This window comes from Pongo abelii, chromosome 2 (genome assembly GCF_028885655.2).
Source record: "Pongo abelii isolate AG06213 chromosome 2, NHGRI_mPonAbe1-v2.0_pri, whole genome shotgun sequence".
NCBI classification, from domain to species: Eukaryota; Metazoa; Chordata; class Mammalia; order Primates; family Hominidae; genus Pongo; species Pongo abelii.
The window spans coordinates 10782409-10809501 of record NC_085928.1 but is presented as its reverse complement, the minus strand read 5'-3'; the positions used below and the strand labels follow the sequence as shown (position 1 = coordinate 10809501).

At 60.8% G+C, this 27093-nt stretch overlaps 1 protein-coding gene across 3 annotated transcripts in view; it reads left to right on the top strand.

The window, feature by feature from the left end:
* Positions 1 to 26825, top strand: part of PLXNA1 (plexin A1) — a 54183-nt gene extending 27358 nt beyond the window's left edge. For all 3 annotated transcript variants that reach the window (XM_054551305.2, XM_054551306.2, XM_024244726.3), the window contains 23 exons: positions 1358 to 1558; positions 3422 to 3518; positions 3584 to 3777; positions 3880 to 4031; positions 4108 to 4228; positions 4581 to 4717; positions 5937 to 6104; positions 6363 to 6456; positions 6862 to 7101; positions 7186 to 7329; positions 7735 to 7969; positions 9623 to 9765; positions 11501 to 11757; positions 12168 to 12234; positions 17351 to 17497; positions 17592 to 17751; positions 18405 to 18508; positions 18852 to 18948; positions 19310 to 19500; positions 19682 to 19851; positions 21824 to 22036; positions 22123 to 22273; positions 23358 to 26825. In XM_054551305.2, coding sequence (XP_054407280.2) covers positions 1358 to 1558; positions 3422 to 3518; positions 3584 to 3777; positions 3880 to 4031; positions 4108 to 4228; positions 4581 to 4717; positions 5937 to 6104; positions 6363 to 6456; positions 6862 to 7101; positions 7186 to 7329; positions 7735 to 7969; positions 9623 to 9765; positions 11501 to 11757; positions 12168 to 12234; positions 17351 to 17497; positions 17592 to 17751; positions 18405 to 18508; positions 18852 to 18948; positions 19310 to 19500; positions 19682 to 19851; positions 21824 to 22036; positions 22123 to 22273; positions 23358 to 23453 — 3579 coding nt within the window. In that variant the 3' untranslated portion in view covers positions 23454 to 26825. The remainder of the gene's footprint in view (positions 1 to 1357; positions 1559 to 3421; positions 3519 to 3583; positions 3778 to 3879; positions 4032 to 4107; positions 4229 to 4580; positions 4718 to 5936; positions 6105 to 6362; positions 6457 to 6861; positions 7102 to 7185; positions 7330 to 7734; positions 7970 to 9622; positions 9766 to 11500; positions 11758 to 12167; positions 12235 to 17350; positions 17498 to 17591; positions 17752 to 18404; positions 18509 to 18851; positions 18949 to 19309; positions 19501 to 19681; positions 19852 to 21823; positions 22037 to 22122; positions 22274 to 23357) is intronic.
* Positions 26826 to 27093: the final 268 nt, after the last annotated feature.

Below are 27093 nucleotides of genomic sequence, written 5' to 3'. Positions count from 1 at the left end.
GGTGGGGGCCAGCCACATTGGCCTCGATGCGTGCTGGGCCCACACACTCACACTGGTGTTGGGGTGGGTGGTGCTTTTTCCTGGCTGGGACCTGGGTTCTGGGGGTGGGCCGTGACTGAGATCTCACGCCAGGTGAGCCAGCTTCATGTCTCGTGCTACCGGCCAAGAGGTTTCCTGGACTTACAGGCACCAACAAAGCCCGGGCCTCACCATAGTCACCTTCTGGCTTGCTGCAGGCTGAGCCGCCTGGGCTCCTCTGGGCATTTTTTGGTTGGGTGGATGGTGGGGGCAGCTCAGCTGGTCTCAGACTGACCATTCTCGGGAGCTCACAGGCAGCCTAGCTTGGACTGAAAGGAGTCTGAGTGCCCTGAGCCACCCGTTTTCATGGCTGGGGCCCTAAGGTGACAAGGCCCACGGTGGCCCGTGTCACGGTGAGACTCCAGCCTGAGCCTCAGCATGCAGAGTCACTGGGCACGCCTCAGACTGCCAGGGAGGTACGACATAGGTATGGCCACTGTGTGTGCCGGTGCCTTCCGGCTGCAGCTGTGGTGGGAACACAGAGTTGCAAGTGCAACCCCTAAGTTGGGGCCAGTGGCCCTAGCTGCAAGGTGCCACCACCTGCCTCTCCCCAGTGGACACAGGAGCATCCCTGCAGACCCAGAGATTAGTGGTCAGCTTGCCCAGCTGGGCCTTGTTAACTCTGCTTCCCTGGAGCTCCTGAGGGGCCAGGCCAGAGTCCAGGCCCCCTCTTGGGTCCTGGAAAATCTCTGCAGAGCTGGGCCTGGGCTTTCCTGCCTGCCTTGGGGGCTGTTGCAGGGCTTGGGGATTACAGCCTGTTTTCAGCATCCCTATTTAAAGCCCAGCTTCTCAGTGTTCCTGAGGCGCCATCTCCTGAGGCCAGCAGCAGCCATGCTGCAAGGAAGCCAGGCCATTGCATCAGTTATTGTTGCCGAAATGCTGGCCCCAGAGGCCAGGCCTGTTTTTCTGCTGGGCTCTGGCTATTTTTATACACTCCCTGGGCCCCCAGCACAGAGCCTGCAGCCCCAGAGCCCCAATCTCTTTTGCCTCTGGGGCCTTTTCAGCTGCTGACCAGATGGGGCTCCTTTGGTCTCTGGAATGGTGGAGGTCCTAGAACATGGGGCAGGGCATTCAGGGGCCAGAGGTAATAGAGCCTGTCTGGGTCACAGTATGCAGTCACTGTCTCAGCCAGCGGTCCTCGGTTTGCCAGTGCATAAAATGGGCACATTGGTGCTTCGCTGGGAGCACCACAGGCCCAGTGCACATCTGGAGCGTAGTGGGGTGCACCTTGCTCACTGGTCTCTGCCCCCGGGCTCAGCCAAACTCTTCTTATCCCCAGGACTGCCCACAGATCCTGCCCTCCACGCAGATCTACGTGCCAGTGGGAGTGGTAAAGCCCATCACCCTGGCCGCACGGAACCTGCCGCAGCCACAGTCAGGCCAGCGTGGATATGAGTGCCTCTTCCATATCCCGGGCAGCCCGGCCCGTGTCACTGCCCTGCGCTTCAACAGCTCCAGCCTGCAGTGCCAGAATTCCTCGGTGAGGTGGCCAAGGCAGGGGCTGGGGGCCGTGAACTGGAATGGGCTGGTTATCCTCACGGCCCTGGGTCCTGGCGTGTGCTTGTTCACAAAGGGCGGTGCACGTGCTCACGTGTATCTCTGATGAGTCAGAAGCCACTCCTGGCTTCCCCAGGCCATTGCCAGGCCCTTCAGATGTGCCTGGGTCATGTGGGCAAGTGGGCTGCAGGGGGCCCATGCTGTCCTGGTAGCTGCTGAGAGCACCCAGATCTGTGGTGGGAGCAGCCTGAGTGTGGGAGTGGACAGCAGCCAGACTCATGGGACTCGCACATTGCGGCCTCCGTGGGTCTTAGGCATGGGCTGATCATCAGGTCTGAGTGTGTGCAGGAATAGCCAGGTGGCTGCCAGCCTTCATCACCGTGGCTCCCGGAGGGCAGAGGTCAGGGTGCCAGAGCGCATGGCTCCATCCATCCCTGGCCAAATGCAGAAAACACTCCCATTGGCCCATACTTGCACACTAGCAGACGGTTGTTGCCTGTGGTCCGAGCATGTGTAGATCTTCAGATCTGACACGATAGTGTTTGAAAAGCTTTACTGTCAGGTGCAGTGCGTTCAGTGACAGGGGATCTCTATAGAGCCAGCCATTTCCTGAGTAGTGGGGGAGTGGGGCCTAGTTGCCCAGCAGTTGGAGGCCTGGGCTGAAGTCCTGCACTCCTGGCAGGCCTCTGTCTCCCCTTCTGCTCAGGATGGGTGTGATCCAGGGAGCAGTGGGCTTCCTGGAACTCACTGCAGGGGCAGGTGCCTGGGCTGTTGCATGGGGCACTGGGCTGTCGTCAAGGCCTTGGCTGGACCCCATCCCCTGGAAGCCCTGGGGAGGGCCTTGATGGGGTCAGAGGTCCGAAGCCCCTTGACTGACCCCTGGTCTGTTCCAGCAGTGTGGGGTAGGGTCTGGAGGGTCACAACAGGCTTCCTGGGGCAGGGTGGGTTGCAGGTCAGCCATGAGGATCACTCCTGGCCACCACAGCTATCTGGAGTTCCCTCTGCCGTCCAGCCTTTCCAGACATTTCTGCTCTATCACCAACTCTTCGCCTGCCCTGCACCTTCCACCTGCGTCTCCCTCCCCACCCTCCCTTCTCACCAGGCCCACATTAATCTTCCCTTCAGCTGTGTTTAAAGGGAAGAGGGAGTATCGGGGAATTTGATAGGATCCAATTAAATTCCTGCAGATAAAATAATGATGAATTGCCGGGCCGTCCCTTGGAGACGCTGGGCTCCCTGCACCACCCCAGCATGGGAACAGAGTTGAGGTCATCTGCGGCAGAAAGTGGGGCACAGCTGGAGTCCTAGCCAGGCTCCCTGGGAGGGGCAGTTCCCCTGGGCCCAGCCCAGCCTTGTTGAGGAGGGGACGAGGAGCAGGGCTGCACCTGACAGTGATTTTGCCTGTCTCTGCCCCAGTCGGGGGACACAGATCTCCCACCTCAAGGCAGGGCAGTCCTGGCCCATTCAGCAAAGATGCTGAGGTTCACAGAGCATGCTGATGTGTATTCTAGGGCCAGCTGGGAGTCCTGGTTTCCCAGCCTGGCTGACTGCAGAGAGTGGTCAGAGGCTGCCTGTGGTTGGAGGTGGTCTCCAAGTGGGTGCCACCTTGGAGGTGACTGTGGGAAGCACAGAGGTTCCCCTGGAAGGGCACCTCATATGGTTGCTAGGCTGGAGAGAGGGGGCTCTGGAGTCAGGAAGGAAGCCCTGTGTAGGGTGAGGGTGGAGAGGGAGCGGTTGTGGCTGCAGAAACTTCCCCCTAAGCTGGCGCCCTGGTGGCTTTGTGGGCGTGAGGCTCCGGCCTAGAGGCCGCTTAGCTGGGAAGCCTGACTGCGCCATCACCCAACAGTACTCCTACGAGGGGAACGATGTCAGCGACCTGCCAGTGAACCTGTCGGTCGTGTGGAACGGCAACTTTGTCATTGACAACCCACAGAACATCCAGGGTGAGTGGGCGCCCCGGCGGGGTGGGCAGTGAGTGGGCCCGAGCTGACCGCACCCCTCCCCACAGCGCACCTCTACAAGTGCCCGGCCCTGCGCGAGAGCTGCGGCCTCTGCCTCAAGGCTGACCCGCGCTTCGAGTGCGGATGGTGCGTGGCCGAGCGCCGCTGCTCCCTGCGACACCACTGCGCTGCCGACACACCTGCATCATGGATGCATGCGCGTCACGGCAGCAGTCGCTGCGCCGACCCCAAGATCCTCAAGGTAGGGCCCCCAGCCCTGCCCCACACCCCATGCCCCGCCCTGCACCACCGCACACCCTACGCCCTGCGGGGATGCCTGTACCTCAGCCTCTGCCTCCCTCAGCTGTCCCCCGAGACGGGCCCGAGGCAGGGTGGCACGCGGCTCACCATCACGGGCGAGAACCTGGGCCTGCGATTCGAGGACGTGCGTCTGGGCGTGCGGGTGGGCAAGGTGCTGTGCAGCCCCGTGGAGAGCGAGTACATCAGTGCGGAGCAGTGAGTGCAGCCCTGGGTGTGCGCGGGGCGGGACGGGGCGGGGCTCCTGCAGCCCCTGAGGCCCGCCTGCCCACAGGATCGTCTGTGAGATCGGGGACGCCAGCTCCGTGCGTGCCCATGACGCCCTGGTGGAGGTGTGCGTGCGGGACTGCTCACCGCACTACCGCGCCCTGTCACCCAAGCGCTTCACCTTCGTGGTGAGTCTGCTGCCCTCCCTCTCTCCCTATTCCCTGCTGCTCTGAGAGGGTGCCGCTGAGGGCTCCTGTGCCTCTTCAGGGCCCCTTGTCTGGCCACGCTCTGCCACTGCTTTTCCACGGCCTGGGTGCTGCCCCTCCCCTCCTGTGCCTAGGCCAGCTCCAGGGCTCCCTGGCTCACCTTGGGCTGTGCCTGAGAAACCTGAGAGTACTGGCTCTGAAGTGCAGCTCCCGGGCATGTAGGCTCCTAGTCTGGGGAACTGTCTGAGGGGGTAAGCAGGCCAAGTGGGGCCTGTCCCCATGTGGCCCGAGGGGGACTTTCCTGAGAGTTTCAGGAAGTTCCCTCTTCCTGCAGACACCAACCTTCTACCGTGTGAGCCCCTCCCGCGGGCCTCTGTCAGGGGGCACCTGGATTGGCATCGAGGGAAGCCACCTGAACGCAGGCAGTGATGTGGCTGTATCGGTCGGTGGCCGGCCCTGCTCCTTCTCCTGGTACGGGGTGCAGGTGGGGGTGGGGGCCTGGCTGCCCCTCCTCCTGGTTCAGATGGTTGCATGCCCCTTCTTGTTGCCTGGGCAACGGGGCTATGGAGAGCCTGGCTGGGGTGATCACTGTGAAACCCAGAGGCTGAGGTTACCATGGAAACAGGCTACCTCCAGAGTGGTAGGACTGGGCGGTGATGGGCGCGGGGCCTGCCTTTGTGGGGCGGGGCAACCTGGCTGCCTCTGCCCTGGTTCTTCCCTGTGGGGAGCGGGGGAATCCCTTGGGTACAAAATAAGAGGTGTTTTTAAAAATTTTTAAGAGAGAAAACAGAAATCTTAACAAAAGCCCTGAGACTTGAAATGGATAATTTTAGATTAGGGATGATAATGGAACGTCCCTTTAAATATTTTCCTGTGGTAATTACCCGTTATCAGACTAATCATTGGTGTCTGCAGCTGAGGAGGCCTGGTGGCTGTGGGGCTCCTGGCAGTGGTGGAAGAACTGAGGGTCTGGACCCAGGTGCAGGCCATGCCCGGCTGCCTGCCCAGTGGGGTGTCCCCGTGACCCCCACCTAGGCCAGCTCATCTAGTCTCCTCACAGCCCCCTGGGATGCGGGGATAGGGCGAGGTATTCCCACTGGGACAGGGCGAGGTATTCCCACTGGGACAGGTGCCGAGAGGGAAGGTGTCTGCCTGGCCCAGGGTAGTAGGAGTGGGCGCTGGGCTCCCAGCACTCGGAACACAGGCTGAGTGAGGGTGGCCCTGGGACAGGCAGGGAAGGTCGGGCCAGGGCTTAGTCTCGCCTGCCCTCCCTAGGGACAGAGGGAGGGCAGCATGAGCCTACCTCCCAGCCTGGTGTGCGTGGGACGGGCCTGCTGCCTACTGCCTCTGGGGAGGCAGAGGCCTGGTGGGTGTGGAGCCCTGGCCAGGGTCACCAGGAGTGGGTGTGGGCGACAGGGAGGCTGTGATGAAAGCAGACCTGGAGAGGCGGCAGGCCGGGTCCCAAATGCCAGGCTGGGCAACAGTGGGGGCCTGAAGGGGCTGGGAGCCAGGGCGAGGGTAGGACAGACATGCACAGCCCCGGGAAGGAAAGTAGTGGTGATAGTATGCAGCCACCCAAGGCAGTACCTGTGACAGATGGCGCTGTTCCCACCGTCCCTCAATGCATCTGCATTCCACCTGCCTGGGTTCCACCTGTGTGCTCCTCACTGTCCCACTCGGGCACCTCCAGGAGGAACTCCCGTGAGATCCGGTGCCTGACACCCCCCGGGCAGAGCCCTGGCAGCGCTCCCATCATCATCAACATCAACCGCGCCCAGCTCACCAACCCCGAGGTGAAATACAACTACACCGAGGACCCCACCATCCTGAGGATCGACCCCGAGTGGAGCATCAACAGGTGGGGCCCAGCAACAGCCATTCCCTATCCCCAGCTATTGAGAGCAGTACCGAGCCAGGAGCTCTTCCACTGGGCACTTGGCGGTGGCCCTCTTGCATGCTGGGTGCTATCCTGCTGGGAAGCACCCCTTGCCAAGAGCTTTTACCTGTTTCCTGTCTTTGGGGAAAGCAGGCTTTGCCTGGCTGAGCTGTGGCCCATGTTTCCAGCTCACTGGGCCCCAGCATCATTTGGTGACCCCCCACCCCTGTCCTGTTCCAGCGGTGGGACCCTCCTAACGGTCACGGGCACCAACCTGGCCACTGTCCGTGAACCCCGAATCCGGGCCAAGTATGGAGGCATTGAGAGGGAGAACGTGAGTCTCTGCCCTCAGCTGCCCACCTCAGTCCAGGCCTTCACCTGGGATGGGGCTCCTGCTAGGAATACCCGTGTCCCTGCCCCTGTCCCTGCCCCTGCCCCTGCCCCTACCCCTGCCCCTTCCTAGCTTATGCCAACCTTGGCTGTGCCTGGAGATCGCTGGGGAGGCACCTGTCCTGCCTGGCGGGTGGAAGGTCTGGCTCTGGGTTGCCGGCTGCACACACCTCTTCTTCAGGCCACATGTCCCTGGTCCACGTGGGGTGGGTGGCCCAGGACCTGCCCTGCTGGTGCCTGGCATCATCTGTGCAGGGAGCAGGCAGCCCTCAGGCCAGGGGCTCTGTCACTGGGAGCTGCTGGGCCACTTGGGGAGGTCCCGTCCAGCATCCCCACCCTGTGTCTCCAGGGCTGCCTGGTGTACAATGACACCACCATGGTATGCCGCGCCCCGTCTGTGGCCAACCCTGTGCGCAGCCCACCAGAGCTGGGAGAGCGGCCAGATGAGCTGGGCTTCGTCATGGACAACGTGCGCTCCCTGCTTGTGCTCAACTCCACCTCCTTCGTCTACTACCCTGACCCCGTACTGGAGCCACTCAGCCCCACTGGCCTGTTGGAGCTGAAGCCCAGCTCCCCACTCATCCTCAAGGTAGGTCACCATTGCCCGTAGGCTGGACCAGGCCAGGGAGGAGGCCCCTCGTCCTGGGCTCTGGCTCACCCCCACCTCCTACAGGGCCGGAACCTCTTGCCACCTGCACCCGGCAACTCCCGACTCAACTACACGGTGCTCATCGGCTCCACACCCTGCACCCTCACCGTGTCGGAGACGCAACTGCTGTGCGAGGCGCCCAACCTCACTGGGCAGCACAAGGTCACGGTGCGTCTGTCCACCCGGGAGTGCGGAGCTGGGAGAGCCACGCCCCATCTGTGGACCCTGCCCCACTAGCACAGCCCCAGCTCTGACCTTGCCCGAGACTCACCCCTAACTCAGAGGGTGCCCAGCTCCAGTGCAGGCCCTGCCTTAGCCCTCAGCCTGCCACCTCCTTGAGCCCCCCAGACTGCCTACCCACCCTGAGCCCTTGCCATGCCAGTGGTGCCTTGGCTGGCCAGGTGCCTGCCCTAGGTCCGAGTGTCTCCACCCTGCTGACCACTCTGTGCCCCTGTCGGTGGGACCTTGCCCACAGGCAGGTGTTGGTGGAGGGGGGGTCTTGCCCATCGGGAGGGGCTCCCGAGCTTTGTGGAAAGCATGGGTGGCTCCTGAGTGGCCTCCACCCACTGGCAGGTGCGGGCAGGTGGCTTCGAGTTCTCGCCAGGGACACTGCAGGTGTACTCGGACAGCCTGCTGACGCTGCCTGCCATCGTGGGCATTGGCGGGGGCGGGGGTCTCCTGCTGCTGGTCATCGTGGCTGTGCTCATTGCCTACAAGCGCAAGTCACGAGATGCCGACCGCACACTCAAGCGGCTGCAGCTTCAGATGGACAACCTGGAGTCCCGCGTGGCCCTCGAATGCAAGGAAGGTGTGTTGGGGCCGGGGCTCACTGGGGCAGCTGCCACCTCCAAGCCAGGCCCTGGCCTGTCCCCACACCTACTTCCCACCCTGCTTCAGCTCAGTTTACAGTGTTCCTGATAGCCTTGCTGTGCCAGAGCTGGTCCCAGGGCAGTGGGCGGGTGCCTGACCAGGGCCTGGCCCTGCAGCAGGTACCACCTCCTCAGGGTGCTGCTTGCGACACAGAACCCAAAGCCAGACTCTTTGCATTTGTATCCCAGCTGGGCTATAAGGCTGAAGGTGGCTACTTACCCTTCTGTGCCTCAGTCTTGTCATCTGTAGAGTGGGCACAGTGACAGTGCCTACTTTCCCTGGGCGCTGGGAGTTGTGGTGGGTTGGCTGTTGCCAGCGGAGCAGCAGAGAGGGGTGCTTCCACCATGCAGCAATGGGGAGCCCTTACGCTTTGGCAGTCCCTGGGCACATAGAGATCTTGGCCTGAGCTGGCCTTTGTCCTTGAGATGTCTATAGGAGGAGTCATGCCACACCATCCTGATCCAGGGCAGCTGTGAGTGGCAGAAATCTGTTCCATGCTGGGCGAGACTTTGAGCTTTTGCAGATAGTAACTCACACATGTTCAGGGCTCTAGGGGGCAGATACTAGGAGTGCTCCTGCTGCAGTGTAGGACCTTAGCCATGTGGTCCAGCATGGGGTTGTCATGAATTCCACTGGGACTCAACTGGGATGGGGTGTTTTGTTTGCACAGGACTCAGCCAGTCTTAAAATGCAAAGTTCTGCATCCTGGGAGCCCTCTCAGTCCCAGACAAACCTAAGTGGCCCTGTGGTAGGGTCGCCCTACCTCTTGGGCAGCCCTGGTGGGACTGGAGGCAGGTGTATGTCGGGGCCAGGTGGGAGGCAGGTGGCCTGGGCCTTCCTTGTGCTCCCGCCTGCTGAGGCTGGCTGTCTGGCGAGGCTGGCGTGTGTGGATGCGGTGGCTGGCGGCTGCTCCAGGCCAGCCAGGTGCAGGTAACTAGACGCCTGGTAGCGGTGCCCAGGAGACAAAGGCTCCAGCTCTTAATTAAACCTGTGAGATGTCCCCCAGAGCCTGCCTGGCACTCCTCTGGCTTCTGATCAGATAACCCGATCCTCGGGCTGCCGCAGGACTGACACCTCACAGCTCTGGAATGTTCTGTCAGGGCCTGCCTGCCTTTGTTCCTCACAGAGGCAGAGCTGGCCCTGAGCAGGGTGGGCCACATTGAGGGTGCATCAGGCCCGAGATGTGCATGCAATGGTGTGGGGGCTTGGGGACAGCCTGCAGCCCTGGGACCTCACCCCTGGCCACACTCCACCGCCTCACAGTGGGTGGAAGGAGCCCAAACTCCAGAGCTGCTCTACACTTAACTGCCAGTGTCTGAGATGCAGGAGGCCCCGCCCAGCCTGCCCCTGATGCCGATGCTTTCTCTGCTCTTGTCTTACTTGATCCTGTGGGAACCTCGCAGAGGAGAGTTACTATCTCTGTGCTAGGGCTGTAGTAGCTGGGGAACGAAGAGGCACAGTAGTTTCCTTAAGATCATGAAACCAGTAAGTGTCAGAGCCAGGATTTGATGTAGACCCCAAGAGTGGGAGGGTTAGGGCATGGAGCGGGGCCACCAGGGCATGCTGCCCCTTACGCCGCATCTGGCCACAGCCTTTGCAGAGCTGCAGACAGACATCCACGAGCTGACCAATGACCTGGATGGTGCCGGCATCCCCTTCCTTGACTACCGGACATATGCCATGCGGGTGCTCTTTCCTGGGATCGAGGACCACCCTGTGCTCAAGGAGATGGAGGTAGGACCACTGGCTCTGGCGTCACAGGAACTCAGAGGCAGCTGCTATCTTCTGCCTTTGAGGCTCCTTGGGTGCTGATGGATGGTATGGGGCAGCCTGTGTGGCCTGGGGGAGGGTCCAGGCCTGCAGGGCTCTGGGCTCAGCCAAGTGGGGAGCACGTGCTGGGAGGCAGAACCAAGACCAGGCCAGCACAGTGGAGCCCTGAGCCCTGGGGTTGGGGCAGGGGAATGGCCAGCGTGGCTCTGTTCCATGAAGTACCTCCAGAGGGCAGGAGGAGGCTCTGGCCCCAGGGCCTCCGTGGGATGCCAGGCCTCATCCCAGCAAACCACTTGTCAGCCTGGGCTTCTGGCACCTCCCCGGTGGCTGCCCCTTGGGCCCTGCCTCTGTTGGGGGTCCCGCCTGTGGCTCTACTGGCCTGGTCTCCTGGGTGGCTCTGGATGCGAAGCCTCGCTGGGCAGGGGCTATGTGCTGGGAGGTGCGGGTGCCTGATGAAGTCTGCCGTGGCGGTTTGGGATGGGAGCGTGTGGCTGGCATAGTACCAGGGTCTCAGAGAGTAGGGCTTTGCCCCGTAGACCTTGGCAGCGAGCCCAGCGAGGGAAAAGAGGGCTGGCTCCCACATCCCCAAAGGGCCCCCAGTGGCAGGCAGGCTAGGAGCCAGTCCTTGGCGAGCCACTGCCAGGGCCTCGGCAGGTTAGCTCAGTCACACTCTCCAGCTGAGGGCACCCCTCTACCATTTGTCTTGGATGTTGGGGAGCCCATGTCCTCTGTGGTGGCTCTGTTGGTGGGAAGTCCCTTTTGAGCTGATACTGAGCAGACCTTCCCGCCTTGGGCCCTGGGCTGCCTGTGGCTGAGCGCTGCCATCCTGTTCCTGGGCTTGCTGCCACACGGGGCTACACAGCCTCCCCAGGTTGTCTCTCTCTTTCAGTGCCTCCATTTGCTGTGTCTGTCAGACTGTCTCTCTCAGCCATGACTGTGTGTTCTGCCTGGGCCATTACCTGTCTACCTGATACCTGTTGGCCTTGGCTGGGAGCCTGGTATCACTGGTGGCCTCTGGGCTCCGCCTAATAGGGAAAATCTTGCCCTGATAAACCTTAGTATGAACGAGAGAGAGAGTAGGGGCCCTGGAGCCAGCTATGCCTCTACTCCACTCCTTTTTCCTACCTGCAGTGTGGCCCTAATCAAACCTCTTCCTGTCTCCAACCTTGTATCCTCATCCATGAGATGCAGAGGCTGGTTGTGCATTGGTTATCATTGTCAAGGCAGAGGGAGATAGTAGACATGCACTCCTGGTACCCAGTGGATGGGCGCATTGAGTTGGACTTCCTTTGAGCTGCTGCAGGCCCGCTGCGGGGGTTGCTGTTCAAAGGGCCCAGCCACGGAGAGGGTGGCGTGAGCAGCCCCTCTCATTCTGCACCCAGCCGCACTGGTAACACCTTTGTCATGTTGGCTTGCAGTGGGCTTCTCAGGCTGCCACAGGGACTCTGTGGCCAAGGCTGCCCTGATGGCAACAGGCAGTGGTGGCAGCACCCAGGTCATGTCCATTTTGCTAAGGACAGGTGAAGCTTGGGAATGACCCGCTGAGCTGAGGAGTCAGGGCAACTTGTCAGTTGCCTTCCAGGCCTGTCCTCTGATGGGGCCCTGCCTCACCAGCCAGGCCTGGACAGCCCCTCACCGGTCAGCTTGGGGGCTGGGGCTGGGTGGTTCTCTGTGGTCTGAGCTCCATGTGCTCCCTCAGGTGCAGGCCAATGTGGAGAAGTCGCTGACACTGTTTGGGCAGCTGCTGACCAAGAAGCACTTCCTGCTGACCTTCATTCGCACGCTGGAGGCACAGCGCAGCTTCTCCATGCGCGACCGTGGGAACGTGGCCTCGCTCATCATGACGGCCCTGCAGGGCGAGATGGAATACGCCACAGGCGTGCTCAAGCAGCTGCTTTCCGACCTCATCGAGAAGAACCTGGAGAGCAAGAACCACCCCAAGCTGCTACTGCGCCGGTGAGCCTGGGGGGCACTGGGGTTGGGGGAGGCAGGCCCATGCCTCCAGCTTTGGACAGGCTGGTCTAGCAGGCCCAGAGACGTTGCTGTGGCAGTTCCCACCGGGCAGGGGTGGGAGGACTCACCTGGCCTCTGAGGCTCAGCTGCCACCTCCCTAGGTACTGATAGTGAGGACCCAGGCTGGAGTCTCCATACTCACAGGCCTGGGCTCTGGGCGAAGGGCTAGGGTCTCCATGGCAGCCCCTGAAGCCCCTGCTGCTCACTCATGTGGGAGGCTTTCGAGACCTGACCTTTGGTGCTGCAGGAAGGCGGGCAGGGTGGGGTGGGGTTGCTGGGTGAGGCCTGCAGGGGCCCTGTGCCTGCTGGACAGCTGGAATGACACCACTCTGCCCATATTCTGTGCCCCCTAGGACTGAGTCGGTGGCAGAGAAGATGCTAACCAACTGGTTCACCTTCCTCTTGTATAAGTTTCTCAAGGTAAGCAGAGGCGGGAGGAAGCAGGTGTCAGAGGCAGGTGAACAGCGGGAAGGGAAAACGGAGAGAGGCAGGGATCAGTGGGAGGTGCTGGAGAATGACAGCTGGTGGGGTCTTGGTCGAGTTCTGGCTTGGGCCCAGGCCCCTGGACATGCAGCCGCTCTCGGCTCCTGGCTCCCGGCTCCCTCCTCCCTCCTTCTGAGGCTGTCAGGCCCTCACACAGCCCACCAAGGTAGGTGTGGGAGATCGGATACAGGCTCTCAGTGCCCACAGCTGGCCTGGGCTCAGGAGGGTGGGGGCACCCTGGGCAGGGGCCTCTGAGGGGCCAGCCTGGGGGTGCCTGAAGGCTCTAGTCCACCACCTGTCATGGGGACAGGTGACCGCACTGGGCTTCCCCTGTGCTGTCCATTCAAGCCCCTCCCACCCCCCCAGCGGAGGGATGCTGCCATCCTCAGAACAGGAACAGGGTGTAGGCCAGAGCTGGGGCCCAGGCTGGATGGGGATCTGGGTGGGCTTTATCTGGGCAGTAAGCAGTTGAATTGCTGTCTGCACTTCCGATGTTGGGACTTATACAGACTCAGGTATCTGGCTTCTCTTGGAAATCTGAAGGCCTGGTTAGCCCACTCCTGAGAGGTGGGAGGAGCCCGGTGTGTGCATGGTGAAGTGCATGCTCCTCGCCTGGCTTCAGTGGTCCCCGTCGCTGCTCTGTGGGTGAAGGTGACTGACAGTGTAGCCCAGTGATTGAGGGTGGGAGCTGGCACTGACTGCCTGGGTTCGATTCTCCTGGTTTCCTTATGGAATCCAGGGATGGCATCTCTGTCTCCACTGTCCCGTGGGGCTTTCAGGCCTCCTGCAGCCAGATGCGGCTGAGCTCAGGTGATCAGCGCACAGACGCCTGCACAGAGGGGAGTCCTGGCCGGGCATCCTCGCTGCGGGGAGAGACACTGGACGGGAAATACAGCAGACAGGCAACGGGGCAGGGCCGAGCAGGGAGGGTGGGATTTGAGCAGAGGTCTGAAGACCAGGCCAGGGGAGGGAAGAGAGTCCCAGGCAGAAGAGGCCACTGGGGAGAAGGCCCCAGGTGGGATAGGCAGGGGCGGGGCTCGTCTGTCCTGGGTCGTCTCTGGAGGTGGGACATTTATGTGTATATACCAGTCCCTGGCACCTAGTAAGTGCCCAGTAGATGATAACATCCTTAGGCAGAACTGGAAGCAGGTAACACAAAGTCGTACATGTCCTGTAGAAAGTACGGTTCTATGAAGACTGCACAGTATGTATGCATGCTGGGTAAGCTGGGCTCTGTGAGCCTAAAGCAGCAGGCGTCCTGGGTGATGTGGAGAGGGCACCGCTAACCTGGGTCCCTGTCTGATCCCGATTCTCCACACCCACAGAGACAGGGCTTAGGGCAGCAAATGCCTGTAAGCACCGACGTTGGGTGTGGATTGTCTTTCATGCCACGATATAGGGGGCCAGCCTCAGCCAACGCAGAGTGTGGCCCCACAGGGTATTATAAGCAGAGAGGGTGGCAGTGGGGCACTGTGGAGGGGTTGTCTTTAGGCTGGATCGGACATTCCATGGAGAGGTGGGGACATTTGGGACACGCGCTGAGGGATGTGTGGGCAGTGGAGGGAGGGAGAGGGAGGCCAGTCTCGGCCAAAGGAGCCATAGGAAGGGGACACAGGGAGGAGGGAGGCAGGGGTGAACATTTGGGTGGGAGTGGTGCAGGTACAAGGGGTGCGGGCTGTGTGTTGGGAGCTTCACAGCCTATGCCCATGACCCCAGCCCACCCTCGTTGTTAGTAGGGTCCCAGTGTGGGGGGCAGGCAGGGGCCAGGAGCTGTTAGATCTCCTTAGGTCATCACTGCCCTCTTCCAGTTCTAGGAGGACCCCTATATATGCAAGGGAGGACACGTACTGGGCGCAAGGACATGGCCTGAGGCTGAGAGGCGCAGACAGACATGCTGGAGCTGGGTGCCCCCTGGATGGGACTGAGATGGGCCCAGGGCTGTTTCCATCCACGTAACTGGCCAGTGACTTTTTTTTTTTGCCACCATATCTGGGGTTTTTTTGCTTTTGTCTTTTTTAAGATAGATATTGTTTAGAGCAGTTTCAGATTCACAGTAAAATTGAACAGAAGGTACAGAGGTTTCCCATGCACCCGCTGCTCCCACACATGCACAGTCTCCCCACTGTCAGCATCCCTAGGAGAGGGGTGCATTTGGTCCAGTCAATGAACCTGCCAGGACACATCTTCACCACCCGGTGCCCCTCGTTTCTATGCGGGCTCACTCTTGGTGCTCTGTATTCTGTGAGTTTGGATGAATGTATGATGCCATGTATCCACCGTTATAGCGTCACACAGAATAGTGTCGCTGCCCTAAAAATCCCCCGAGCTCACTTGTCATCTCTCCCTCCCCCTGAGCCCATTGATCTCATTGTCTCCATAAGTTGTGCCTTTTCCAGATGTCACGTAGTGGAATCGTGCACTGTTACTGTAGCCTTTTCAAACTGGCTCCCCTCACTTCGTAATCTACTTTGAAGGTTCTTTTATTTACTTTGATAGCTTGTTGCTCATTTCTTTTTAGTGTGCCACAAACTTAAAAAAATTTGTTATGGTGAAATACACATGACATAAAATTACCATCTTAACCATTTTTAAGTGCACAGTTGAGTGGTATTGGATGCATTTACAGCGGTGTTGGCCATGGCCACCTGCTCCATGACTCTTCATCTTGTAAAACTGAAACTCTGTCCCCATTGAACACCCACTCCTTGTTCCTTCCTCCCCAGCCCCTGGAACCATTCTACCCTCTGTCTCTGTGAATCTGACAGCTCTAGGGACCTCATATGAGTGGAATCATGCATTGTTTGTCCTTTCGTGGCTGGCTTAATTTCATCAGCTTAATGGGGAAGCAATCCAGGTGTCCATCGACAGGTGAATGAATAAGCAAAATGTGGTCTGTGCCTACAATGAGATAGTAGTCTGCCTTAGAAAGGAAGGAAATTCTGACATGCCGCAACATGGATGAACTTTGAGAACACAAACTCTTTTTAAACAACCCAAATCCTTTTCATTCCTTGCTGTCTTTAGAAACAAAAACTTTAACTAGAAAAGTAACCCATGCCATTTTGGCACATGTAAACAACCTGGAAGGGAGGATGGAGAAGCGCTTGTCGTAATGTCATTTATTGAACTGCCTGTATTATCCTTCTATTTGAAAAGTGGCACTTTTTGTTGGGCAGTTTTTGCACATTTCTGACTGGGGCTGGGAGGAGTCTGAGGTCTTCCTTTTCCCCCTCACTGCACAAGAGATTGAGGCTGTGACAAGAAAAGAACTGGGCCTTCCTCTTCCCTGGCCTCTGAGCTCTTGGAACCTGCTTTGCAGCCTCTAGGCTGGCCTGGCTGAAGAAGTGGGTGGAGTGGGGCGGGGCCTGCTGCCTAGGTTGAGTGTGAATGCCCGGCTCAGCCTGAGCCTTCTCTGGGGACACCTGGCTTGTATGGGGCAGGTGCTTTGGGGTCAGCTGGATCTGGGTTCAGATCTTGGCTTCTCTAGTTTCCTGCTGTGTGACCTTGGGCCAATAGCTGCACTCCCCTGACCTTCAGAGACTAGCTGCGGTCCTTTCACTCTCTGAGGCCAGGCCTGGGAACCCTCGGACAGGTGTCTGACTTTGGGAAACCCTCGAAGGCTTCCTGTCACATTAATGGCTCTCCATCCGGATCTGCACCCCTTTTCCTCCTCCTTCGTGGCTAACTTAATGAAACCAAGTTTGCAAATGAAACATGATTTCAAAGACAGGCATGTTGTTGGAAGGTCTGGGATGGTCTTAACAGCTGTCTCTCTAATTACCGCAGATGCTAACGAGGTGCCTGGAGTCTCTGGTTACAGGAGCAGAGCTGCTGTTTGTTTGCCAGGGCCGGGTAGGAGGCAGGGCTGCCAAGCCTGCCCCTCCATTGAGGTGCACACACACCTGAAGGCCCTTGGGCAGGCAGGGCCTACAGTGGACCCCATGCCCAGGCTCTGGGCGGGCCTCGCCTGTGTGGCCAACTCAGCCAGCCCAGACGTGAACGTTTCTCAGGGACAGCTCTCCATTCACTCAATTCGTCCAGCAAGTGTCTGTGATGCCCCATGCACAGGCTCAGCCAGAGCTAGCAGTAGGGTATAGTGAGCAGGCCAGGCAGCTTCCACTCCAGAGGGGTTGGCAGGGGTGCGCTAGATCCTTCAGAGAACGATCCGGGGGAGACTCAGCGAGGCAGTGGTCGGGTTACGTGTGCTGGGTGCTCCCCAGGAGCCTTTCTGAAAAGGGCACATTGGGTTGTGTCCACAAGGGCCTGTGAAGACGCCAGGGGAAATTTCTGGTTGTAGAGGCAGCAGTTGCAAAGGCCCTGAGGTGGGACAGGAGGCGGTTCTCATGCTACAGCGTGGGGAGCGAGAGGGTGAGGGGTCAGGTGCCCGCTGAGGGCCCGGGGCTGTGCTGCTGGCCCTGTGCTGTGTGCTTGGGTGCTGGTGAACCTCCCTGGGTAGGCAAGCCTCCTCAGGTGGGTATGTCAGCATCCATGACACACCATAGGTGTGTCCCGGAGTAATATGGGGGCCCAGCTGGGTGGTCCCTCAGAGGCCAGCGGATCACAGTCACACTTGGAGTTGCGTAGTATGGGGTCCGCTTGTGCCACGGGCAGCGGGCCATGGGGAGCTTTGTCCTGAGCATCTCCAGCTGGGGAGCAGGCCCCTGGGAGGCTGGAGCTAGGCGGGGATCCTGCTGAGACCAGGGGAGACTTCTGGGTGAAATAGGCCTCGGCCCTCCCTGATGCAGGCCCCGCGTGCCATGCCATGTTCCTCGGTACGCTACTGCGCCTCCTGGCTTATGTGTTATTTGTGTTATTTGTGTTATTAGGGTTTTCATGTGATATATGTGGGATGGTGGGTATGTTTTGTTTCCTGATTTTCTTGCAGTCTCTGCTGGGCTTTGGGACTAAGGCTCTACTTGCCTCCCAAAGAGTTGGGAAGTGCTGCTCATTTCTCCTTGCCGGGAACACCATGGCTGGCACTCGACGGGTGGAGGGGCAGGTGGGGGGTAGGCCCGGGGGTCCTGACTGCAGCCTCATGCCGCCACCCCCACAGGAGTGTGCTGGGGAGCCGCTGTTCATGCTGTACTGCGCCATCAAGCAGCAGATGGAGAAGGGCCCCATCGACGCCATCACGGGTGAGGCACGCTACTCCCTGAGTGAGGACAAGCTCATCCGGCAGCAGATTGACTACAAGACGCTGGTGAGCGTGGCCGCCCTCTGTCCTGGGTGCCCTGGTGCCCCCCACCCCCCAGTTGTGGGGCTGATGCTGCCACCCTGCTCCACCCCGCCCGCAGACCCTGAACTGTGTGAACCCTGAGAATGAGAATGCACCTGAGGTGCCGGTGAAGGGGCTGGACTGTGACACGGTCACCCAGGCCAAGGAGAAGCTGCTGGACGCTGCCTACAAGGGCGTGCCCTACTCCCAGCGGCCCAAGGCCTCGGACATGGACCTGGGTGAGCGGGCAGGGCCACGGCTGCCCGGGGTGTGTGCTGGAGCAGAGGGGCAGGGCCATGGCCCAATACTGAGCTTGGCAGGGAAGGTCAGGCCAGTCCTCCACACCAGGCTGGTCTGGACGGCAGTGGAATGGCGAATGGGCTGTCCAGTCCCAGGTTGGGTATAGAGGGTGGCTGCCTTGCCCTGGTCAGAGACTCTGGGAGGTGGTGGTTTCCAGTGCACTCTGGGAGGCAGTGGGCTCTTGGAGCCCTGAGGGGGATACTCAGGCTCATGAGAGGGGCAGGTGGAGCCATTGAGGGCCAGAGGGGATGGGACAGGTTTGGGGTGGGGCCCGGAGTCCTGCTGCAGATGTGACTGGAGAGGCTGGGTCCCCACAGAAGCCTCGGTGCCAGGCTGAGGAGTTGGGGCCCTAAGGCTTGGGGAAGGCAGGGCAGACCCCCTTAGGCTGGGAATGCTGTGGCAGATTGGGAGGGCTGTGGCATGTTGCGGGGGACTACGGCAGGTTAAGGGTGCTGCAGCAGGTGCGGAGGTGTGTCCCTGCCCTGTGCTGGTGCTGAGAGCTGCAGGCAGGCCCCGTCCCACTACACTGCTGTGATGGAGGAGGGAAAGAGGGCCCCAGCGGCCCCACCCTCCAGCTCCCTCCTCCCCGCAGAGTGGCGCCAGGGCCGCATGGCGCGCATCATCCTGCAGGACGAGGACGTCACCACCAAGATTGACAACGATTGGAAGAGGCTGAACACACTGGCTCACTACCAGGTGGCTCCCAGCCCTCCGACCCTAGCACAGGCCTCCCTCCCCTTGGGGCTTCCACAGCACAGCCGCCAATGTTTGCAGCATGTGGGCTGGACAGCAGCTGGATCTGTCGGGGAGAGGAGGGGAGGTGGTCACATATGTGTGTGGACCGTCCCAGGACCCGAGCTGGGCTTGTGGGATTGCCTAGCATCCCTTGGCTGTCCTGATATACAGTCCCAGACTGAGTGAGGTGGCTGCCTCCAGGCACAGCACTAGGGTGTCACCGGGGTCCCCAGCCAGGGAGCGGGAGCCTGGTGGTGCAGGGGCACCCTGGTGGGTCACAGGGTCCCCGGCCCTCTGCTCACAGGTGACAGATGGGTCCTCGGTGGCACTGGTGCCCAAGCAGACGTCCGCCTACAACATCTCCAACTCCTCCACCTTCACCAAGTCCCTCAGCAGATACGGTGAGGGGCCAGGCAGCGGGTGAGAGGGCAGCGCATGGGTCCCTGGCGAGGGCAGCGCATGGGTCTCTGGCCTGGGCAGGACGTCCCCCGGGCTCCCATGCTGCAGCAGCCGGACGGGAGGACCCAGGGGCAGGTGTCAAGCCTGTCACTAGCACTCTTGGCCTTACCCTCCAGCTCTGCAGGCTGCGCCTCCCCGTGACTGTGTGTCCATACACAATGATGCCACCTCCGTGGTGTCATCGGCTGCCCCAAAATCCCACATGGGTGGGGATGCCATCCCCAGCTTTCAGATGGGGAAACAGGCTTGGGCGGGGGGCGTGGGGTGCCAGCCAACGTGGGCGCTGACAGCCTGGTGCTGCAGAGAGCATGCTGCGCACGGCCAGCAGCCCTGACAGCCTGCGTTCGCGCACGCCCATGATCACACCCGACCTGGAGAGCGGCACCAAGCTGTGGCACCTGGTGAAGAATCACGACCACCTGGACCAGCGTGAGGGTGACCGCGGCAGCAAGATGGTCTCGGAGATCTACCTGACGCGGCTACTGGCCACCAAGGTGGGCCTGGCTGGCAGATGGGGGCAGGGGATGCTGGGCCAACTGAGCTTGGAGAAAGTGCCAAGCCCAAAGCAAGGGCCTCACCCCCATGCTGCTCCCATGACCACTTGCCCAGTCACCCAGGAGGTGTAGGCAGCCAGGTAGAGCCCTGGAGCTCAGTGTCCCTGCCTGCCCCCCGTAGGGCACACTGCAGAAGTTTGTGGATGACCTGTTTGAGACCATCTTCAGCACAGCACACCGGGGCTCGGCCCTGCCGCTGGCCATCAAGTACATGTTCGACTTCCTGGACGAGCAGGCCGACAAGCACCAGATCCACGATGCTGACGTGCGCCACACTTGGAAGAGCAACTGGTAATGCAGGGCAGGGGGCAGAGGGGCATCCCCCAGGGCCAGGCCAGATGTGTTCCCAGGGCCCTCGCCCTGTTCTGATCTGGAGCCCCCACTTGGGGCTCCCTGGCATGGGGACACGACCCAGCAGGGGCATGGCGGGCCAGCCCTGTGCTAACTGGCCTTCCCTATCTGCCTGCGCCCCTTGACCCACGGCTCACCCTCTGCTCCAGCCGCTGAGCCCCTCCCACTGCTGCAGGAACTGTGTGCAGGTGTGAGTGGCCCTGGGTGTGCACAGCTGTGCACACATGAGTGTGGGCTGCAGCGTGAGAAACAGGGCACAGTGGACCAGCCCCAAGCCGGCTGGTTGCAGTGATGAGAGCAACAGGGACTGCAGGTACTCCTGGTAGTCTTTAGTGCGAGGAATTTACAGCCTCCCCACTGCAGTGTGGGGCCGGGCCAGAGCCTGCTTACTGAGGTGCAGAGGCCGAGCCACTTGCCACGGTCTCACGGAGCAGTGGAGTACAGAGCAGGGCCTGCCCAGCCTGCACCGTGCACAGCTACACCAATGTGAGCTGGGGCTCTATGAGGCTGGGTTTCGTTATGAAGAGGCACCCAGCCTCCGAGTGGCCTCTCTCCAGAGTATCTGCCTCCCTGGCCAGCCAGTCCCTTGCTTTCATGCGGCCTGGCCCACCTCTGGGACAGTGACCTGCTTCTTCCCTGGTCATGGACCGCCCAACTCGGCAATGTTGGCTTCCTCTCTGCCATGCAGGCAGGCCAGCCCTTGGCCTCACTCCTTACTCAGGGCCCCCAAGCTCTGGTCTGTGGCCCCCTGCTCCAGTTGGCACACCCTAGCCACACCCTAGCCCCTGGAGCGGGTCCCTGCTGTATGTGTGGCCCCCACCCCAGCAGACAGCCCCACCATTGCCTGCTACAGGGGAGCCCCTCTCTGTGCACCAGGCCCTTCCACCTGCATGGCCGAGGGGTTCTGGGGTAGGACTGCTCCCCGACACTTGGGGTCAGGTGGATGCCCTTGCCTGTATGGCTGGACCCTGCTTCACCAGGAAGTGCCCCTCCTCACCCTGCATCCTGCTGGGGTCTCGCCCCAGTTCTGTGCACACTCTCCACTGTCTTAGCTCCCCTCTCTCCTGAACTGTCCCTGCCGCTTCTGCTGGCTCCCGGGCCAGCAGCCACCCCCGACTTGGTCTTGTCCAGCCTATGTGTTGCTTCCCAAACCTGGGATGCAGCCACCCCAGCCTGTCCCAGCTCTGCCCACTGCTGGCGGAGTCTAGGGTTTCGGTGAGGTGTCACGAAGCCCCTCTCCTGGGCCATGCTGATTGGGCACAGTGGGAGGCGGGGCCTCCAGGGACGCAGTGTCTCCAGGTCAGCATGTTCTGGGAGAATGCTCTGTCATAGTGGAACATTCTAGACCCGTGCTGTCCAGGGTGGTGGCTCCTGAGCATTTGAAATGGCACTGGTGTGGCTGAGGGTCTGGGCTCTTAACTTCATTTAAGTTAAGCAGCCATGTGTGGCCAGTGCTGCCAGGCAGCCCAGCTAATGGCAGTCCCTGAGGTGGCATTTGGGGCACAGAGGGCTGGTCTCTGCAGGAATGGGTCCCCTGGGCCGGAGCTGAGCTGCAGGTCTCAGTGCAGGAGCCAGGAGTGCAAGCCAGCATGCAGGCCTAGGAGGGTGGTGGCTGTGTGGAGTGGGCCCCTGAGGGCCTGGTCACATCTTGCCCTTGTGCAACCGAGTGCGTTTGAGCACGCCTGTCTCATGATGCTCTGTGTGAGATGCAGGTGGTGGGGGCAGCACATCTCTGGTTGGGTGGCAGGGGACGGCCCTCACTTAACCATGGGCCCGCACCTCTGTGGGCCTCGTTTCCCCATCTGCATGGAAAGCCGTGCCCACTTTGGATTCAGAGCCGGGAGGGCCACAAGGTCGCTGCTCAGGAGGGAGCAGAGGCCTGTCTGAGCGGCGCCTGGACTCTCGCCTGCAGCCTGCCCCTGCGCTTCTGGGTGAACGTGATCAAGAACCCACAGTTTGTGTTCGACATTCACAAGAACAGCATCACGGACGCCTGCTTGTCGGTGGTGGCCCAGACCTTCATGGACTCCTGCTCCACCTCTGAGCACAAGCTGGGCAAGGACTCGCCCTCCAACAAGCTGCTCTACGCCAAGGACATCCCCAACTACAAGAGCTGGGTGGAGAGGTGGGCGGAGGAGGCAGGGGTCAGGGGCAGGGGCCTGGGGGCAGCCTGGACTCTGCTCATGTGCCCACCTGGCCACTCACCTGCAGGTACTATGCGGACATTGCCAAGATGCCGGCCATCAGTGACCAGGACATGAGTGCGTATCTGGCTGAGCAGTCCCGCCTGCACCTGAGCCAGTTCAACAGCATGAGCGCCTTGCATGAGATCTACTCCTACATCACCAAGTACAAGGATGAGGTGAACACCATGGGAGCCTGCAGGCTGGGCTGGGAGGGCTTGCTGGCCCCTGCCAGAGCCACCTGCTCTGCCCCGCCCTGCCACTCCTCCCTGAATCTCTGGGCTGCCACCAGCCACCTTCACTCCTCTGCATCCGCTGGCCACCTGGTTCCTTGGGGCCAGGAGGGAGCCTGCCAGGCCGAGCAGAGAAGGCAGTGGTGGAGTCACTGTGTGCAGCCATGTGGGGTCAGGGGTGGGGAAGATGGGATGGCAGCTTCTTCCTGAGGCAGAGGGTGTGTGGGTGGTGAGCAACTTCCCTGAGGGGCTCATTTCAGGGTTTTCCAGTCTGGGCCAGCATCTCCAGGGCTGGGCATAGGCTCTTGGCAGAGCTTTCCTTTCAGTATCTTTTCTGCTGACTTGGAGTGAGGCCACGTACGTGGACCTGGGGACGGGGTCCAGGAGGTATCCAGGAAGGAGAACTGGCTCCTGGGCCGCACAGGATGGGAGTACGGGGCCAGAGGGCAGGACAGTTTCGGCCTGTGCCAAGGCTCTGAGGGCTAAGAAAGCCACGGGAGTGAACCAGAGCCACCCTGGGGAGGCCGGGGCAGGTGCAGCAGAGGCAAGGAACCTTCCCCAGGGTGCCACAGGAGGCAGACAGGAGGCAGAGGGCTGTCCTCAGGCAGGTGCCCCAGGGAAGCAGAGGAGCAGCCAGAGACTGCATGTATTGGGTGGGGGGTGGGGACAAAAGCCTGGGGTCCTGGGGCTCACCAGGGAAGGGGGAGCTGAGGCTCTCTGCGGAGCTCTGCTTTAAAGGGGCACAGAAACCCCAGGGTGTGAGGACTGGGTGGGGACATGTCAGCAGCATGGCCAGGCAGCCAAGGGATCAGAGCCTGCTGTTTTAGGGGGTGAGGGTAGGATGATGACAGGGGCGGGGCTCATTCTCTATATTGGGGTCCTGGAGGGTCCAGGCTCACAACCAAGGTCCTTTGGCCAGGAATAGATGGGGTTGAACCTCTGGCACTTGCTCTGGAGGCATCCGCCCTGGGCCTGCTGAGTGCATGGAGGCTGATGGCCCGGCATGCTGACAGTTCTCCTGGCCCTGCAGATCCTGGCAGCCCTGGAGAAGGATGAGCAGGCGCGGCGGCAGCGGCTGCGGAGCAAGCTGGAGCAGGTGGTGGACACGATGGCCCTGAGCAGCTGAGCCCTGGCTGTGATCGTCCAGCATGACGCAGCGTGAGGGCGGCCGAGCAGGGACCGGGACAGCCCTCGCCGCATGCGTGTGGAGTGTCCGGTGGTGCTGGGGCCGCCGCAGTGCAGCGACTGCCCGGCCCTCCCTCCCCTGCCTCGCCCGGCCGGGTCCCGGCTCTTCCTGTGTGGAGGTGATGGTACCTGCCACACCACAGCTGCGCACACAGCTGCTTGCTCAGGGGCTGGGACAGCACTGGATGCTCAGGCTGGCCAAGGACCTTCATTGCCTGGCAAGAGCTGCCCGGTGGCCTTCATGGGAGAAGGGCTGACCTCTGAGGGACTGAGGGGTGAGGCCAGGGCCCTCCAGGGGGAGGGGTAGCCAGCTTGGGCTGTCCCCTTGAGACCGGGACAAGAGGCTGGGGGTGTCAGCATTCCCGGCTTCCCAGGCTGCCCCCAGGCGGCAGAGTCTGAGGGTCCGGGGGCCCGGTTGGCAGCTGGAGAAAGAGGCAAAAAGCCCATAGCCGGGCAAGAGGAGCTCAAGTCGGTCTGGGCCCATTGCCACTGCCTCCCACCTCCAGCACCCATGCCCGCTACACCGCTGCCATCCTCAGATTCACCGCGTGCTCTGCGTGGCCGAGGCCGGAGCACCACATCCACCTCGCCCCAGAGAGGCCCTGCTCCCTCCTATGGAGGGGCTGTGGGCCAGGCTGCTCAGACTCCTGGGTGGCTTCCAGACGGACCGGGCAGCCCCTCTCCGTCCTCAGGGCTGTGCCTCTGGGAGCCACTGGGCCAGGGGCCCCGGGTCACAGAGAGCACGTTCCCGTTATTTATTCCCCTCCGCATCCTACACAGGCTGCCCTGGCAGCTGCCTTCAAGGGTAGGCCGAGCTCCCTGCCCTGGAGCCCCTGAGGGTAGCCCCTGAGCACTCCTCTCTCTCCACTCTCTCTGTCCCTGCCCCAGCGGCTTCCAGTGTGGCATCTCAGCAGTGTCCTGGCCCCTCCAGAGCAATGGGACATCTGGGGACTGTTTTTGTTTTTAGGGGAAAAAATTCTGCTGCACTCTGCTTGGGCCTTGAGGTCTGTGGCAGGGCTCCTCTGGCCCGCAGTGGCCTGGATCTATCTGGGCCATGAGTGATGGGCAGTGACCAGAGGGACTGGAGGCCAGCGGTGTCCACCCTTGCCCTCAGCAAGAGAGAATGCATTCTTAAAAGAAAGCTGTACATGTATATATATGCATATATATATATGTGGCTCTAGCCTCAGGCTCCAGCCCCAGTGGGGTACTGTACAGTTAACTGAAGAAGAATTTTAAAGACGATTTGAACAAGAAAATGAAGGCAGTGGGAAAGCAATGCCAAATGGTTGTGGAGAAAGTGGCCGGAGCCCTGGAGTGGAGCAGCCCTGAAGCCTGTGCCCCCGGACCTGCGGGCCGCTGTTTTGGTTTGACATGACAAGGAAAGGACTTCCTGCCGACCCTGAGAGCCTCTGGGGTGCCGCGGCACCACGGGGCATGCATGATTGTGCTAGCGTTTAGTCTGAGTTGATCTTTTTAAAACTGCAAGTGTTGAATACTAGAGGTTGTTAGACCCTTTTTTATGTTTTTTAATTAATCAGTCACTTGTAAAAGCAAACAAGCGGTCCATCCCCTTTTCAAGGTCACTTTTTTGATGGTACCGAAGATCCCATGGACTTTAAGGGACAGCTAACTGTGGCCAGACTCAGCCCCATGTCCTCGGCCAGGCCCAAGGAGAGCACTCGGCCCCACGGGGTGTGCCAGTCTTGCAGTCCGCCCCACCTGAGCAGCGTGAGCCAGATGACGCCGCAGAGACCCGCCCCTCCCCTGAACGCGGGTCGGTGTGGAGTCAGTGACTGCTGACTCAGGGAGCTCCTTGGCCCCGTGGGCACTGTGCCAGGTCTGGGGCCTTCTGCTGCTGCCACACCCAGCTCAGGCCTGGGCCAGCCCCTGCCCCCAGCCCACTGAGGGGGTGGGCTTACTCCCTGGGCAGTCTTGGGGGCCAGAGCTGAGGCCAGTCCGTATTACAGTGGCTGGGCTGTTTTTTTCAGTAGCCCCTAGCATTGGCTGCGATTCCCGTCCCTGGGTGCGCCTCCACCTCCCTTCCGATGCTTCCTGGCTATGGTGGGGTGGGAACCACGGTTTCCCCCAAAGTCTTCCCTGGATGCTGGCTTCAGGTTGAAGTCCCTGGTTCTTCCAGTTCCTCATGGGTTAGGTAGGGGCTCCTGCATCACCTTCAGAATCCAGTTCCAAACCCCACTCTCCTTAGGCCTTGTGCCCTGCTCTGCCCTGCCAGGCTGCCCTTGTCCATGTGAGTAGCATGGGCGGGTGGTGGGGACGGCAGTGGTGATGAAGGGGGTGCACCACAGGCCTCATGGAACAGTTCCCACATGGGCGTGTGGCTGGGGCGTGGCCACCACAGAGCACATGGCTGTGTCTAGGCGCAAGCACTTTAGCAGTATCTGTTTACATGCGCAAGGATCAAGCCGACTACCCGTGCTGTCTACTGGGACAGCAGTCGCTGAGCTACTCCGTACTTCCCTCTGCCAGGTCGTGGAGTTAGGCCCCAGTCCCCACTTGTCACTGGTTCCCACTGTGCTCCTAACTGTGCAGCACCCGGGAGCTCTGGCCTGGGGCTGGAGGCCCTGGTAGGAGCTGCGCTTGGAGGCCGTTCTGTGCCCAGCAGCGGTGAGCGGCTCCCATGGGCCCTGTGTCTGCAGGGAGCCAGGGCTGCGGCACATGTGCTGTGAAACCGGCACCCACCTGGCGTGCTGCTGCTGCCGCCACTTGCTTTCCGCAGCACCTCCTACCCTGCTCCGTGTCCTCCCTCTCCCCTCACCTGGCTCAGGAGTGCTGGAACAGCTCACGCCTCGGCCTGGGAGCCTGGCCTCTTGATATACCTCGAGCTTCCTCTGTGCTCCCCAGCCCCAGGACCACCGGCCCCTTGGCCTGAGGGGCTGGGGGCCCCACGACCTGCAGCGTCGAGTCCGGGAGAGAGCCTGGAGCGGCGTGCCATCCCGGCTCGGCCTTGCCGAGAGCCTCCGCCCTGGCTTTCTCCCTGTCTGGATTCAGTGGCTCACGTTGGTGCTACACAGCTAGAATAGATATATTTAGAGAGAGAGATATTTTTAAGACAAAGCCCACAATTAGCTGTCCTTTAACACCGCAGAACCCCCTCCCAGAAGAAGAGCGATCCCTCGGACGGTCCGGGCGGGCACCCTCAGCCGAGCTCTTTGCAGAAGCAGCACCGCTGACTGTGGGCCCGGCCCTCAGATGTGTACATATACGGCTATTTCCTATTTTACTGTTCTTCAGATTTAGTACTTGTAAATAAACACACACATTAAGGAGAGATTAAACATTTTTGCTAAAAGCTCTTGGCTCCAGGTTTTCCTTGTTGGGAAGCAGGGGCGGCCGCAGGAGCGCAGGCACATCCCAAACGCGGAAGCATATCTCCCTGGGAGACTCAGCCATACCCAGGACAGATGGCCACGCTCTGTGAGCTGGGTGCGCTCAGCCCAGGTAACACATTGGAGCCCTTGGCGGAGACTAAAACACCAGTGGCTGACCCCCACTGGAGCCTTGGAGCTTCAGGGGGCTGAGCGGTGGTCACTTTTAGATGCTCCCCAGGCGATTCTCCC